Source organism: Schistocerca gregaria, chromosome 1 (genome assembly GCF_023897955.1).
Source record: "Schistocerca gregaria isolate iqSchGreg1 chromosome 1, iqSchGreg1.2, whole genome shotgun sequence".
NCBI classification, from domain to species: domain Eukaryota; kingdom Metazoa; phylum Arthropoda; class Insecta; order Orthoptera; family Acrididae; genus Schistocerca; species Schistocerca gregaria.
Window position 1 is genome coordinate 941647718 of NC_064920.1, and position 16527 is coordinate 941664244.

Here is a 16527-nt window from a genome sequence, read left to right on the forward strand (position 1 = left end):
CCGAACTATCAGTTTATTAAGTCACAGCTGCAAAATACTAACACGAGTTCCTTACCGACCAATGGAAAAACTGGTAGAAGTCGACCTCGGGGAGGATCAGTTTGGATTCCGTCGAAATGTTGGAACACGTGAGGCAATACTGACCTTACGACTTATCTTAGAAGAAAGATTAAGGAAAGGCAAACCTACGTTTCTAGTACTTGTAGACTTAGAGAAAGCTTTTGACAATGATGACTGGAATACTCTCTTTCAAATTCTGAAGGTGGCAGGGGTAAAATACAGGGAGCGAAAGGCTATTTACAGTTTGTACAGAAACCAGATGGCAGTTATTAGAGTCGAGGGGCATGAAAGGGAAGCAGTGGTTGGGAAAGGAGTGAGACAGGGTTGTAACCTCTCCCCGATGTTATTCAATCTGTATACTGAGCAAGCAGTAAAGGAAACAAGAGAAGGTATTAAAAATCATGGAGAAGAAGTAAAAAATTTGAGGTTCGCCGATGACATTGTAATTCTGTCAGAGTCGGCAAAGGACTTGGAAGAGCAGTTGAATGGAATGGACAGTGTCTTGAAAAGAGGATATAAGATGAACATCAACAAAAGCAAAACGAGGATAATGGAATGTAGTCAAATTAAATCGGGTGATTCTGAGGGAATTAGATTAGGAAATGAGACACTTAAAGTGATAAAGGAGTTTTGCTATTTAGAAAGTAAAATAACTGATGATGGTCGAAGTAGAGAGGATATAAAATGTAGACTGGTAATGGCAAGGAAAGCGTTTCTGAAGAAGAGAAATTTGTTAACATCGAATATAGATTTATGTATCAGGAAGTCGTTTCTGAAAGTATTTGTTTGGAGTGTAGCCATGTATGGAAGTGAAACATGGACGATAACTAGTTTGGACAAGAAGAGAATAGAAGCTTTCAAAATGTGGTGCTACAGAAGAATACTGAAGATAAGGTGGATAGATCACGTAACTAATGAGGAGGTATTGAATAGGATTGGGGAGAAGAGAAGTTTGTGGCACAACTTGACTAGAAGAAGGGATCGGTTGGTAGGACATGTTTTGAGGCATCAAGGGATCACAAATTTAGCATTGGAGGGCAGCGTGGAGGGTAAAAATCGTAGAGGGAGACCGAGAGATGAGTACACTAAGCAGATTCAGAAGGATGTAGGTTGCAGTAGGTACTGGGAGATGAAGCAGCTTGCACAGGATAGAGTAGCATGGAGAGCTGCATCAAACCAGTCTCAGGACTGAAGACAACAACAACAACATCTGTTAATTAATATAACTTCACACATAGGGAAGACTGCTGTACCACGCAGCACTTTTCATTAAATTTGTACAAATAGTATATACCCTGTATTATTGTTTTAACAAAGAAGAGGCCACATGCCTAGTATCGATGTATATTACCATAAAATATTTGCTACTTTCACATACCGACAAAAACAGTCATGCTATTCGGCAAGAAGAGTTATCTCGTGAAAACGATGAAAAAGTAGTAGAAGGAAGCCAACTGCGTAAGTAAGTAGACCCAGGTTCAATTTTCATCTGTGGGTGCGCCAGTTGTGATGACGTACGGTTCTGGGTGTTTACACACTCGTTTTTATGTGCGTAAGTCAACGTGCGCCAACGATACGTGCCTGTATTAACTCCACTTAATTATACACACACACTCACACACACACTCACACGGGTAATTCAAGTCCTGCACTTGTGTGCTATGTTATGAAAGGGTATTAATGAAATAACTTTTTTTAAAGAAGGTTCATGAGTATATTTTAAATTCGCATAAATTTAAGTTTAGGTGACTGTAGTTTAGGTAGAGATCGCTGATGTTATGAATGCGTCAGAGACTACTATACTATAGCGCGCGAAAATTGAGTAGTTGGTAGAGTGTATGCTCATTTACTTGTAGGTTAGAGTCGTGGCTATTAGTCATTAAACTGTTTATCTAGTTATCATGAATGAAGAAGAGTTTCAGGAAATAACGTGTGCTGAAGATTTTGGGCAATCATTTTTGAACTCTGACAACAGCGAGAATTTGACCTTGTGTTCAAATGTTCCTGCTCTGTGCACAGAAGAACCATGTATTCTCGGCGTTGATGAAGCTGGCAGGGGACCTGTTCTTGGTACTTGCCTCTCCTTTGATTTACTTACTTAGTATAAAGATTTGAGTGTGTGTGTGTGTGTGTGTGTGTGTGTGTGTGTGTGTGTGTGTGTCGCAGTTTTGAGATTTGGGGGTATGGGATGAAAAAATGCCCACCATAAAGTAAAAAGTAATGCCATAAAGTAAATTTCTACCATAACTGCAAAGAATGAAGTTAAATTATATGGAGTGCCACGTCCAATGAAGATATTAGCAGTGGTAGCGTCAGTCTTAGTAATAGGATATAAGAAACAAATAAGAAGCTTAAAATAGTCAAAGCTATGAACAGCTTAGTGCAAGTGTCAGTCACTGAAACAAAAATGTATTGTGAAATTGCGTCCAAAATATGTGGTAATAAGAAATGGTATGAATTTTCAGGCACTGGAAAGATTGCTAGTTTGATTGGATTGCCTTGTGGGCAATCGTTTATGTACCCCATCCATAAACAAACAGGATGAGTTTACGTGCATTTTACCTACTAATGTGAGATATTTCTGTTGCTTGATTTGAGATGAAAAAAAAAGTTCACGTCTCAATATGATTCTTGACCTAAGCAAAGGTTTTAGTAAGATCCCACAGAAAAATATACATGAACTACTTGCAACATTCCCCAAAGTCTGTTGTTTACACCAGGTTCCTTCAGCTGATTGCAATGAACAAAAAGGTACAACAATGTTTATTATGTTTCTGTTTTTAAGCATTGTGAGCAACTCCTGTCAAACAGCTTCTGTCAGATGCAGGTTTGAATACGGTTTGTGTATAGTTGATGCTATTGACAAGATGTGACATACATCTTTACAGGAAAAGGAAGGAGAAATTGCCTGGGTGGATGGTGGAATTGTTAAAGGGTGACACTGTCACATAATAAGCGTATGTCTGTAGTCATTGATGGGAGGGGGTAAACACAGATTTAAAGCCACCAGTATGAAAATTTTTGTGAGTGGTATGTGGAGATGAAAAGGAGTTTACTACAATAAGTATGTGTCAGAATATTAGAGGATGAAGAAATAAAATCAGTAAACTTTTTATTTCTTCAGGTGATCTGCAGCCTGCAAATTGTGTAGATGTAATGTTTTTCAGAATGTCGCCTGACAACACGAATATCAATGCTGAAAATGGATGGATGTAACTTAGCAACCAGTTGTTGCAGGTAAAGTAAGGAAGGTAGTGTTGCCACTTACATAAGAAAACACACACACACACACACGGGCCCCCGAAGATATGCACAACACACCTGCTGTAAATGTCAAAGACATGACAGTGACTGTTGGCTGTGACAGGACACTCTACTGCAACAAGGCTGCCTGGTCTCACATGCACAGTTTGAGTTTGGGCCATGGCGTTGCAGACAAGCTTCAAAATGATCGCTTTCTAAGTCGATTTTCATAGAAAGTCATAATAATTTAGAATTAATTATGATGATTCATTATTAAACTTCTTGACTTCCAGGCACAATGAGGTAATATTAAGTGGAGATTTTAATTAAAATTTGTTAGGCTATAGCTATTCTAGAGCTGTGCTAAAAGTCCCTTGCCATTTGATATAATGTGGCTCACTTGTACAATCAGGAATAAGTGTTATGGAAATCAACGATGTGCTAATGACACCAGTGTTATGAATGTATTGAAAGTGCCAAGTCGTAGTGTAATTTCCATAATTAATGGCCTCTCAGGCCATGATGATCAACAGCTGGCGGTCAGTATCAGAGTGCGTGATATGAATAAAAATACTTGGGGTACTAAAAGGGCAATAAATGAAAATGGAATTAAGGACTTCAGCTTGAAAGATATGCACAACACACCTGCTGTAAATGACAGATGCAAGCCACTGCATTCTGTAACATAGTCATAGGCTATTTTGAAAGCTGTTTGCTTGTGAAATTAACTGGTGGGAGCTGATTGAATGCATGTAAATCCATGGGATCAGAATACTGTAAATAACTGAAAGAAGGTCCTCCTTGGCATCAGGAACACAAGAAGATGGCAGTGTTAAATCACATTACTAACTATACTGTAAAATTCTAAAGGTACATTGTCAAAGACATGACAGTGACCGTTGGCTGTGACAGGACACTCTACTGCAACAAGGCTGCCTAGTCTCGAATGCACAGTTTGAGTTTGGGCCATGACGTTGCTGTTGTGACCGCAGACACAGCACTGCACCAGTGAACAGCACCATAGTGGAAGCTGTGTGACAGAGGTATTCTGCGTAATAGTGTGGCATGTTTAGCCAGAGAAAACTGCAATGACACCCTCTCAGGAAGTAATACTCTGAGCCAGTCTCTCACCAGTAACTTTGTGATGGTACCCTGTAGGGTGTGACCTACAGTTTTCAAAATTTTCCCGAAGAGCGAGCCAGCTGGGCAAGGGCACCTTACATGGTGCATCGTGTCCATCATGCACTGAGACCTATTGCATCCTTCATCGACATGGAACTGCACTTCTGCTTATTCTTTAATTGTTGGGCGAGGTCACCTCCTGGGTGCGTATTTTTCCATCAACTGTGCAGTATTGTTTTCTATGCTGACGATGATAATGCATTGTTTGCTTTTTTGCACCTGATATCCAGCACGATAGCCAGTCCATTGTGGTGGGGCTGCCATGTACCCTGTTCGTTGTAGCCCCCTAATGACACAGGGATCACTCTGCTGATGCCTGCGCCATTAACTCGCCACATATGCCAACAGGTAGATAACCACCCCTCACCCCCCAGGTGGTTGAGGTAGTTACTCGGCCATTGATTTATCAATCTGCAGCCCAGGACTTCTCCCATCTATCCACTGGAGAGCACATGACGACTTGCGTGGTAGTGACCACTTCCCCATCTTCCTGTCACTGTCCCAGCATCAAGCCCATGGACGCCTGCCCAGATGAGCTTCAAACTAGGCGGACTGGGAAACTTTCGCCTCTGCTGTCACCATTGAATCTCCCCCACACTGGAACACTGATGTGATGGTTGATCAGAATCGTTTCTGTGGCAGAAGACATGAGCTCTCGCTCTTTAGGGTGCCCCCCCGGCGAAAGACAGTCCCTTGGTGGTCACTGGAAGTCGCTGAGGCAATCAAGGAGTGTCGCCAAGCTCTACAGCGGCATTAGTGTCACCTTGCCGTGGAGCACCTCATAGCCTTCAAACAGATCTGTGCTCGCCTTCACCAACTTATCAAAAGAGGCAAGAGTGTTGGGAGAATACGTCTTAACCATTGGGTGCCATACGTCATTTTCCCAAGTCTGAGCAAAGATCAAATGTGTTTTCTGGTACCAGATGCCAACCGGTGTTCCCGGTGTTAACATAAATGGCATGTTATCTTCTGACACAAACGCGATTACTGAGCACTATGCTCGAGCCTCTGCATCACCCCCAGCCTTTCGCACTCTCAAACGGCGGATGGAAGGGGAAGTCCTCTCATTGACTACACACCACACTGAATCCTACAATGCCCCATTTACAGAGTGGGAGCTCTTCAGTGCCCTTGAACATTGCCTCAACACAGCTCCTGGACCAGATCGTATCCACAGTCAGATGCTTAAATATCTCTCGTCTGACTACAAGTAACATCTCTTTGCAATCTTCAATGGGATCTGGTGCGACGGTATCTTTCCATCGCAATGGCGGGAGAGCACCATCATTCTGGTGCTCAAACCCGTTAAAGACCCACGTGATGTGGATAGCTATCGGCCCATCAGCCTCACCAACGTTCTTTGTAAGCTGCTAAAACTTAAGGTGTGTCAACGGTTGGGTTGGGTCCTGGAGTCATATGGCCTACTGGCTCCATGTCAGGGCAGCTTCCGCCTGGGTGGCTCTACCACTGATAATCTTGTGTTCCTCAAGTCTGCCATCCAAACAGTCTTTTCCAACACCTGATTGCTGTTTTATTTATTTATTTATTATTTTTTTTTTTACAAAAACCGTATGACATGACCTGGGGACATCATATCCTTGCCACATTATACAAGTGGGGTCTCCAAGGCCCACTCCAGATTTTTATCCAGAATTTCCTGAGGCTTCGTACTTTCTCTGTCCAAGTTCGTGCCTCCCATGGTTCCCCTCCCCCCCCCCCCCCCCCCCCATATCCTGGAGAATGGGGTCATGCAGGGCTCTGTATTGAGTGTGTCTCTATATTTAGTGGCCATTAATGGTCTAGCAGCAGCTGTCCGTCTCACCTTCTCTGTGTGCAGACAACTTCTGTATTTCATACTGCTCCACCAGGACTGGTGTTACTGAGCAGTGCCCACAGGGAGCTGTCCAAAAGGCACAGTCATTGGTTCTAGCCCTTGGTTTCCAGTTTTCGGCCACAAAGTTGTGTGTTATGCAACTCTGTCAGCGTTGTACCGTTCATCCGAAACCTGAACTTTATTCTGATGACAATCCACTCAATGCAGTGGAGACATATTGATTCTTAGGACTGGTTTTCGTCGCCTAATTGACTTGGCTTCTTCACCTTCGTCAGCTTAAGCGGAAGTGCTGGCAACACCTCATTACCTTCCGCTTACTGAGCAACACCAACTGAGGTTCAGATCTCCCTATGCTGCTGCAGCTCTACAGAGCCCTTGTTCAATCCCGCCTTGCGTATAGGAGTCTGGTTTGTGGTTCAGCAGCACCCTCAGCATTGCATTTACTTGACCCAGTGCACCACTGTGGCATTCGCCTAGCAACAGGAGCTTTTAGGATAAGTACGGTGACCAGCGTCCTTGTGGAAGCCAGAGTGCCTCCACTGCAGGTTAGGCATGCACAGCTGCTGGCCAGTTACGTAGCACACATTTGTAGTTCTCCTGAGCATCTAAATCACCATCACCATTTCCCACCCATGGCGGTTCTTCTCCCGCATTGGCAGCCCAGGTCAGGGCTTCCAATTGCAGTTCATGTCCAATCCCTTCTTTCTGAACTGGAGTCCTTGCCTTTACCACCTATACATCTCCATGGTGTACACTTAGGCCACAGCTTCGCCTGGATCTTTCACATGGCCCTAAGGAGTAGGTTAAACACAAAGCAGTTTACATCGATGTCTTGATGGCTGATGCTCACATCGACTTCTGGTATGTCCATCGAGGACATATTGAACAGCATTCCTTGCCTGATGGCTGCATTGGTTTCACTGCCAAGCTGGTGGCTATATCTCGTGCTCTTGAGCACATCTGTTCACACCCTGGGGAGGTGTTTCTTCTATGTACTGACTCCTTGAGCAGCCTAGAAGCTCTTGACTAGTGCTACCCTTGTCATTCTTTGATAGCAACCATCCAGGGGTCCATCTATGCCCTGTAACTGTCCGGTCATTCAGTAATGTTTGTCTGGACCCCAGGTCATGTCGGACCCCAGGTAACAAACTTACTGACAGGCTATGCGGAAACAGCTTATGGAGATCGGCTTCTCTGCAACAGACCTGCATTCAGTGATATGCCGCAAGGTTTTGTGGCTTTAGGAGACAAAATGACATAATCTCAGCATGCACGACAAACTGCATGCCATTAAGGAGACTATGAATGTGTGGCAGTCTTCCGTGCAGTCCTCTTGCAGTGACTCTGCGGTTCGCTGCCGGCTCCATATTGGCCATGCTTTGGTGACACATGGCTACCTCCTGCACCATGATGACGCACCTTAGTGTTGATGCGGCACCCAGCTGACGGTGGCCCATATCTTGGTGAGCTATCCTCCTTTGGCTGCCCTGCGACGTACTCTTCAGTTGCCATTAATTTTAGCTGACAATGCCTCATCGGCTAATTTGGTTTTCACATTTTATACATGACGGTGGGTTTTATCATTCTGTGTAAGTTTTAGCACGTCTTTTGTCCCTTTGTGTTCTCCACTCTAATGATATTAGGGTGGATGTTTCAATGTGTCTCATTAGGGAGGACAACAGTTCAATCCTGCATCCGGCCATCCTGATTTAGGTTTTCCGTGATTTCCCTAAATCATTCCAGGCAAATGTCGGGATGGTTCCTTTGAAAGGGTACGGCATACTTCCTTCCCCGTCCTTCCCTAATCCAATGAGACTTATGACCTTGCTGTTTGGTCTCTTCCCCCAAACAACCCAACCCAACGTTAATGTTTTTCCTTTCGATTCTCGTGGTCAGCTAACTATAGTATCTGCTTTCTCGTTTTTACCCCTTCCACTAGTTTCTTGCTTCTCTCTATGGTTTTCTTTTCCTGTTTTTATCCATAGTAGTGTTGGTTGTCCTTCTGTTGTTCTGGTTCTTCCTTTATCTTGTTAGTGTGCTGTATGTCTCCTTTCTTTTGTTCTTTTCATTGTGTAATTATTTTACCAGAAGCAAGTGACCGATGACCTTGCAGTTTGGTCCATTCCCCCCCTTTAAACCAACCAACCACAATTCTGCTGACGTCCTGTAGATTCAGAAGGAAGTAATAGAGATGAGTAAGGTTCTCATGTTCCCAAGAAGCTGAAAAATATGAAGCCAGTATGCTTTTATTTTTAAGAAACTTATATTACATAGTGTTTGAAATGAAAATTTCAATAACGTATGGAGTAACATAAGGGACTCATATTGGTGAAATAAAAGAGAAACCAAACTCGGCTCAGGAATCGTATGTTTATGTGAAACCAAAGAAATAGGTTCTGTATGATCACTTGGTTTTCTTGGATACAGTAAAATATGAAAGGCAATAATTAAATTTATGATTGTAAGCATACTGTTTTCATCTGCCAACAGTTTTCAGTTTTTCCCTCGAGCTATAAATTTAGCCTATTATTGATACATTGAACAAGCTACAAGAAGAAATATTTTGTTGGAGCTCTGTCTCCAATATTTGACTCTCTGTCAGACAAAAACATAGATAGTATTGTTTTCAACATTGTACTGATTCCAGAGACAATAGAAAAGTTAAATCTCTATCACTTAGTCTGGGTGAGCCCTAGTTGAGAGAGATGAGAGAAGAAGAAGAAGAAGAAGAAGAAGAAGAAGAAGAAGAAGAAGAAGGTGATGAGGACATGTACCATAAAAATACTATTAATCTTCTTCCATGTTTTGAGGAGCCACAACTGTCATCCTCTTCTGCTTGTAGTAAATATCTAAATAAGTTGCTCCAAGTCGGATCCAATTAGACCATGCTTCTCTATATTCATTGCCAGCTGTTGCTAGGGCTGTACCTTGGAAAACAATGTAGTTGCAAACAAGTGGGGGTCACAATGCCATATACCCAGCGACAAAAATCGGGCAGGTGCAGCCACAGTTGTAGGCAACAGCTGCACCTTGGACAATGCTGCTCAAGTAAAGTAATCAGAGCATCAAAAAATAGACTCATCCAGCTACAAAATAAAAATTGTTTGGAACAGTAAAAAGTGAGACTGGAAAATCAAAAGAAGAAAATGAAACAATTTTTTTAAGGTAGAGGATTAAATGATCAAAGATAACAGTAAAATTGCAGAAACCTTTAATAACGCGCTTTTCTATAATTAGTAGGCAATTTATGTTTGAACACTTTAACAGACGGCCTACAGTGCTAAGAAAAGCCTTTCAAAACAAGTTTGATAAAATTCAGCTTCATCTCCAAAAGGAGTTTTTTGTGTTCTCGCTCCTGAAAATAATTGTTAAAATGGTTATGATGAAATCTCAAACAAGATAATGAAATGTTGTGCAGCTGAGCTTAGTAATGTATTGACTTGCATAATGAATATCTTTGGTGCAATACTTACCCAGAGAGACACATAGGCCATTGTCAAGTCACTTAACAAAAAAGAGACAAAGCATTAGGGAAGAATTGCTGGCCCACATAATTACTGCTAGAATTTTGAAAAATTTAATGTACTGTAGACCTTTGTTTGTTTACTACAGGGAAACATACTGAGTAGCAAACAGTTTGATTTCAAAAAGAACAGGCTCTATTTACCGTGACAGATGATGTACCAGAATCAGTAAATCAGAAATTGTTACCACTGGGAATATTTTGTGACTTGACTAAGGCTTTTGGTTGTATGAATAATGATCCCGATGCAAAAGTTAAAATATTAGGCTCAGCAGGTTCCTGGTTCTTACATTATTGGGATGACAGAAAGCAGCACATAAGAGTTTGATGTCAATCACGTAACAAGAGACATTCAGAATTTGAAGCAATCTGACACGGTATACCACAGTGTTACATTTTGAGTCTTCTGATATTTTCTTAAATGTGTAAATGATCTTCCACTTGCAGTTTCAGAAGATGCAAATCTTTTATATTTTTATTAAAAAACACCAACAGATGGTTCAAGGGAAATTGATTATCATTGAATTTTGACAAGACACAGTAGGCCCTACCTACTCACAGGAACCCACAAACTATAAAAATAAGTTTCTCAAACAATGAAATATAAGAAGTAGAAAGCGTAAGGTTATTGGGATTACAAATAGATAATGCCTCCATTGCAAAACCCTCTGAATTAATGAAGTGCCGTGGCTTGGGTACATTTGCAGTAAGTGTGATTACTGCTATAGATGATTCAGAAATGAAGACTCTTTCATTTCGCATACTTACTTTCACTAATGAGTTACGTAATCATTATCTGGGTAAATTCAAGCTACAGGGATATTATTTTCAGAATACAGAAGTGTTTTACAAGTATTATATCCAGTGTTAATTCAAGAATATCCTGCAGAGACCTCTTTAAAACAAACATATATTTTGACAAGTACTTCACAAAACATGTATTTATTAATGTCCTTTATCACTAAGAGTATGTCTCTTTTCACAAAACAAATAGTGTAAAGCATGGATACAACACTAGGACAAAAAGAACCTCTATGAAGACGTCAAAGGGTTTAACTTAGTACAGAAAGGAGACCGATACATAGGTGTGGAGAACTCTTTCTTCTCCATTGAAGAGCATCTTCACAAAACGCTTTAACTGTAATGTTTTAAGTTATGTATGATTAGAATTATCCCTGTTATACAGGAATGTACTAACATGTCATTACTTTTTACTTATGTGAGCATCTTTGATATCTTTCCACATCCCAGAGACCACTCTCCTTGGAATATGACTAACATAATGTAAGAGCCATCCTCTGAGCAAGGGTGTTTTCCGTATGCCATGTCTAAGAAGAAAGTAAATGTAGGTCACATTCATCTGATGAGAATGGTGGTAACACTAAACAATTCATACACAATTAAAGGTATCTCTCACCACACATTGTGGCTGTCGAAATTAAATTTGGAAGTGAAAGATCTAGGGTCTTCTATTTGTATGACCAGTAATTTTCAAAATAATGAGCAGTGCACAGGAACAATAAGGGATATGGTGTTTTATTCCAGATGGACATACCAGCTTCGTGACTGGCTTGTAGGTGCCCTAGCTTTGCCTTGTGGAGGGCATGGAGGGGTATGATTAAGAGTCTTATTGGAGTACTTGAAATCAGTCTACTAGAGTCGCTGCAAGTGATTTTAGGTGCATAACAACAAGGGATCTTGCCTCACATTTGGTTAAATACGGACTACCTGGTGAATATCCAGACGTTTTCCACTAAAGGGATTTGCAATAAAGTCCCTTCAAAGAACTGATGGCGATATGTGATTAGTACTGCCCTTCTCCCTTGATATCTTGATTGTGGTGACAATGATTTGTAGTGAGACCATGGTCTAGCTTAGTTTGGTTGCGAGTTGGTATAACCAGTAAATGTGAATTCAAAATAAAGTTTGTTGCAACAGTCAGATATCTAAGCTTCCTACATGTTAACACTTTTTTTGTTGTAAAAATGTAAATTCAGAAAACTGTATTAGATAACAAATTTCTGATTGTTTTTTACATATTGTCTTCATGTATTGCAAAATAAACTCCGAAAAATTCAAGATGGGAGGGGGAAGAACTATGTAATTCTTACAAACACTGGCAGCTAGGAAACTGGCTGAGTGATCTGGACAAGTCTGACCTAAGAGTCAATGGGTCTGCAAAATCTTTCCAAATATTCAGGAAAGGGTAAAGCTGCACCACCTCTCATTTCTGCACATCTTTATAGTAATATGGTTTAGTTATGTGTCTTAAAATTATCTTGTGCACTTCACTGCATACAGGGCTGGAAAGTAGTCCGATGCACACTGGGTGTATGATGATGGTACCTTGGATAATGCTTGGTGCAAACTGAAAAAATTCGTCTGGATCGTCTTTCTCAGGTGAAGATTTTGAAGCATGAGTTTCACAATTCAATGAAGCTGCAACAATGCCAAAAAGGAAACCTGGGGTGCATAAACCAACAATAACACAAGCAACAGCAAAAGGAACAAAACTTGCATGTTCTGATTGCAGCTGCTCCAACAGAATGTGAAAAATTTAGTTGACGACATGTTTGGAAAAGAACCTTCTGAGGTGGCACCACCTTCTGAAGATCAGACACAGCAAGGTACCTCACCACTTACAATATTTTCAAGGAGAGTTTCATTTCACTTGTTTCAGGAAGTTGCAAAGTTACAAATTGAGCACATTGTTTCTTAAGTTATTTCAGTAAACAATTTTTTGAAAAAGCTGCGGTCTGTACTGACATTTCTTCAGTGTGCACATCTACTGTATGCAAGTGCAGTCTATCAATGGAAGGAACTGATGTGTGTGATCAGCAGCTGAAGCCATATTGTACACACACAAAAACTATGAAGTGGACGCTGATGTTAAATTTACATCTTCTGTACATTGCATGTGTGAATTCAGTTTAGGACTCTTAGTAAAGCAAATAAAGTTCTGTTACAACCCACTAAGCTCAGGGGTTTAGTATGTTAGAACAACCGAGAGGTATGGTTTGGGAGGAGGGATGACTCATGCCAAAGCATGCACAGAAACAGGCCAGTGTCACTGACAGTATTACATCAATTACCCTCTGCTATGCACAACATGGTGGCTTGTCGAGTATGGATGTATGTACACATTTTAATGTTTGGATTAAGTTTGTTGTTGATTTTTAAATGAAAATTGTTTCAAATCTTTTATGTATTCCACTTCCTTGAAAAGCATCTCTGGAACAAACAATAATGTATCTTATTTTGCAAACATGTGTGTTTTTTTTTCAGTTTTGACATTTTACTTCCTTGGGGATCTGATCACTGTGGATCTATGATGTTTGATACAAAATTTGCATCTATCTATCCAGTCATAGCATGTGTTCACCTGTTGATTGGATGTGGCTCTTACTGTCCACATCTTTTCAGAATCTAGGATCAACGAGGAGCAGTATAGAATGCAGAGGGATTGGTTCCCCAGATTGCATAGTAAATTCCCTGTGCAATATACATCAGATGACACAAGAATATATATAAATATCATAAGATCACATTACAATACTTTCACCTTTGTTTACATCACCCACACCCATCTCCTGGGGCCATTGTTATGGTCTTCTGAGGTGTCAACAGCCACCATTGGTGTATCAGATAGCATCTGATTGTTCACCTTAATGGTCAACAGTGGATTGCAGTGCAGTATATTTAATATTTTATTTCAGTTTTGAAACTAGCTACCAAATTAGAACTGACAGGCAGACTGGGCTTGAACTCAGAACCTTTGCCCAGGAAAACACTGTACCAACGGATCTATCCAAGGAAGACTAAGAAGTTGCTCTCACAGCTTTACCTCTGCCATTACCTCTCATATTTTCCAAACTATACAACTAATCTGCCAGAACTTCAGTGAAATTTGTAAAGTAAGAGGGGGCACTGATGAAAGTTTAGCTGTGAAGGCAGATAATGTGTTGTGCCTGGAGAGCTTGCTCAGTAGAGCATCACAAAAGGCAATGATTTTGGGCAGCATTCGAGCACACAGTTTTAATCTACTAGAAAATTTCAAATCAGCTCGAACTCCAATGCAAGTTGAATGTTCATTAAGGCTTTGTCTATTTAGAACTTCTAGTTTGCTGTAGAAATCACATGGAAATTCCTCCAATTTGGTGAATATATTGGTGTATAGACCTAGATCATACGAATAATAGACAGTTACAGCTGCTGACACTAGGAATAGACCCTTGCCGGTTTGCCAGAAGTCCTGGAGTTTTGTTCAGGACACTCACAGGACCAGTGGACTTGTGGTGAGAACCAACAGCTTATGTTCTACTTTTTTTCCTTTTCGTAGGTTAGTTGATTTTGTTACCTAGTTTGATTTTTAGATTTTGTCATTCCTTACTATTTCAAGCTTTTGAAGTATTGAAAGCAGTAAAGTGTTTAAAACCATGAAATGGTTTTCATGACGTCAACGTATCAAGCATGCTGTGTACGATACGATCTAGTTCGGGTATAAGAGGTATTCGGTTTAGTAAATGTGGTAATAAGTATATGAAATCTGTTGATTAATAAAGACTTATAATTTTTCCATTATTATTCTGCAACAGACAATGCCAGTATAGATGTGCTAAGAAAGCTGTGAAGACTCTTTATCTAAAATCCTTTGTACTCCTTTCTTGCTATTTAAAGTACTATAAGAATGTGATTTTCAAATCATACTCTGCTGAAGTGTGGGAGAAACATTTGAAATTATTGAAAAATGTGACAGGTGGCATCATTATTTTAAATAACTGTTGTGTTTAATTATATTGTGAAACTGACAAAACCACATCATTTGAAGGAGGTATGGGTTAAGAATGAAACACATTAAACTCAAACCTTAGATATGTTACTGTTTTGTCAAGAATCAGATTGCAATTCCCTCGGTTCATAGTATAAAGATGTATGATAGTGTTAGCTTTTTACTTGCATAATAATGTTCTGCATACCCACAAACAAGGTGTCTTGGTTATGTTGTTATTTCATCTGATACAGCATAACTCATTGTCTCAAATAACATCATTGCAGGTCCCATGGTATATGGTGTCAGCTATTGCCCAAAGAGCAAACAAGACATTTTGAATGATCTAGGATGTGCTGACTCCAAAAGTCTTACAGAAGAAAAAAGAGAAGATATTTTTAAAAAAATTTGCAGTGAACGCGATACCATTGGCTGGATTGTTGAAGCTATATCACCAAAAACTATCTGCAATAATATGCTTAAGAGGTAACTTTCTGTTATTCATAGTTCCAACTCCAGTGTGCACTGTTATTGATGAATGATTTTGCTGCTCTTGCTGCAGTTCAATTTTTTGTGTATCGTGTGGTAACACAAACAATAAAATTATTGATACAAGATTGTGTATAGAGACTAACAAGGTGATTTTATGGAATGGCTCTCTCAGATTTTATTTATACTTACAGGGTTTGAAGGTCAGTGCCCTCTCACTTTTACTATTATGAATCTCCCAGCCAGAAGGCATTCTTTACTTGGTAACTGTCTTTGCTCTTGGCAGGGATCAGATGAAGGAGGGGTTTCTCTTATCAAATATTAGTCCTGGGAGACCACTCATCTTCTCTGATCTACAGACCAGAACAACACAAATGCTTTTAGTCTCCTTAAATTATTTCTCAGCTCTGGCACCAATATTGCTTCCAGTGCCTTGATTTTATCACTCCTACTTATGATCACAGTTATGTCAAATTTCTGATTGACGTCACTAACTGCATGTGAACTCTTTCTTGAGTAAGAGTCTGATGATCTGATTGTTTAGTCCCTAAACCAGCAACCAACTACATGCACGCATTTGAAAGATCACGGAGTGAGAGTGCACAATAACAAGAAAATAACAAATTTAGTCTTAAACAGGATGCATTGGAATGCTTCTTTCTTGGATGAAATTTTATTACTATGTAAACTGCTCTTTTAAGAGCACCAGATTCTCCTGCTCCATGTCACAAGCTTAATATTTAAGATATTATTTCAATGGCAGGAACCTATGAGGATTGGAAAATGTCCTAGGAAGCCAGTGGCATGGAAATAATCTATTTTTGCCTTCTTAGGAATGGAAAGTAGCCTATAATTTGTCAAGTAGGGAAACCTCCTGTTTAGTTGCTTCCATCAGAGTTAGGTTGCCAGTGGTGGAGGATGTCACAGGCAGAGTGATAATTTTTTATCTGTAGTGAAAACGATGAATATAGAATTGGAATTCTCGACACTAATCTATGCATTGGCGGATGTGACACAAAGTACATGACTGTACTCAAGAGGTGTGGTTAAAATCCACATCCACATCCTGTGAACCTTGCCAGGGTGAGGTAGCTTGCGTGCCTCAGTGACATAGACAGATGTTCCTTTGGTGGAACCACAACAAGGTATCTCCACAGAAGATAGACAAACAAATGGTTCCTGAAATGGGGCAACACCTTCAATGATTGACTGACGTGTCCTTCCAAAAATTGTCAACATGGCCATGCTGTGCTAATACTGCAGACAACTGAAAGCATTGGGAAAACTACAGCCATTGTATTTCGCAAGGGTGTGCACCTCTAATGTGTGAGTAAATAATGACATAATTTTGGGTCCCCCCTGCGGGTTCGGGGGTAAGAATAGGCCCGCGGTATTCCTGCCTGTCGTAAGAGGCGACTAATAGGAGTC

General features: G+C 40.4%; 1 protein-coding gene across 1 annotated transcript in view; it reads left to right on the forward strand.

Annotated features, from left to right (window-relative positions):
- Nucleotides 1-1746: 1746 nt before the first annotated feature.
- LOC126275675 (ribonuclease H2 subunit A) overlaps nucleotides 1747-16527 on the forward strand; it is a 41243-nt gene continuing 26462 nt past the window's right edge. The window contains exons 1-2 of the mRNA XM_049977217.1: nucleotides 1747-2130; nucleotides 14898-15096. Of these exons, the coding sequence (XP_049833174.1) occupies nucleotides 1962-2130; nucleotides 14898-15096 (368 nt within the window). The 5' untranslated portion in view covers nucleotides 1747-1961. The remainder of the gene's footprint in view (nucleotides 2131-14897; nucleotides 15097-16527) is intronic.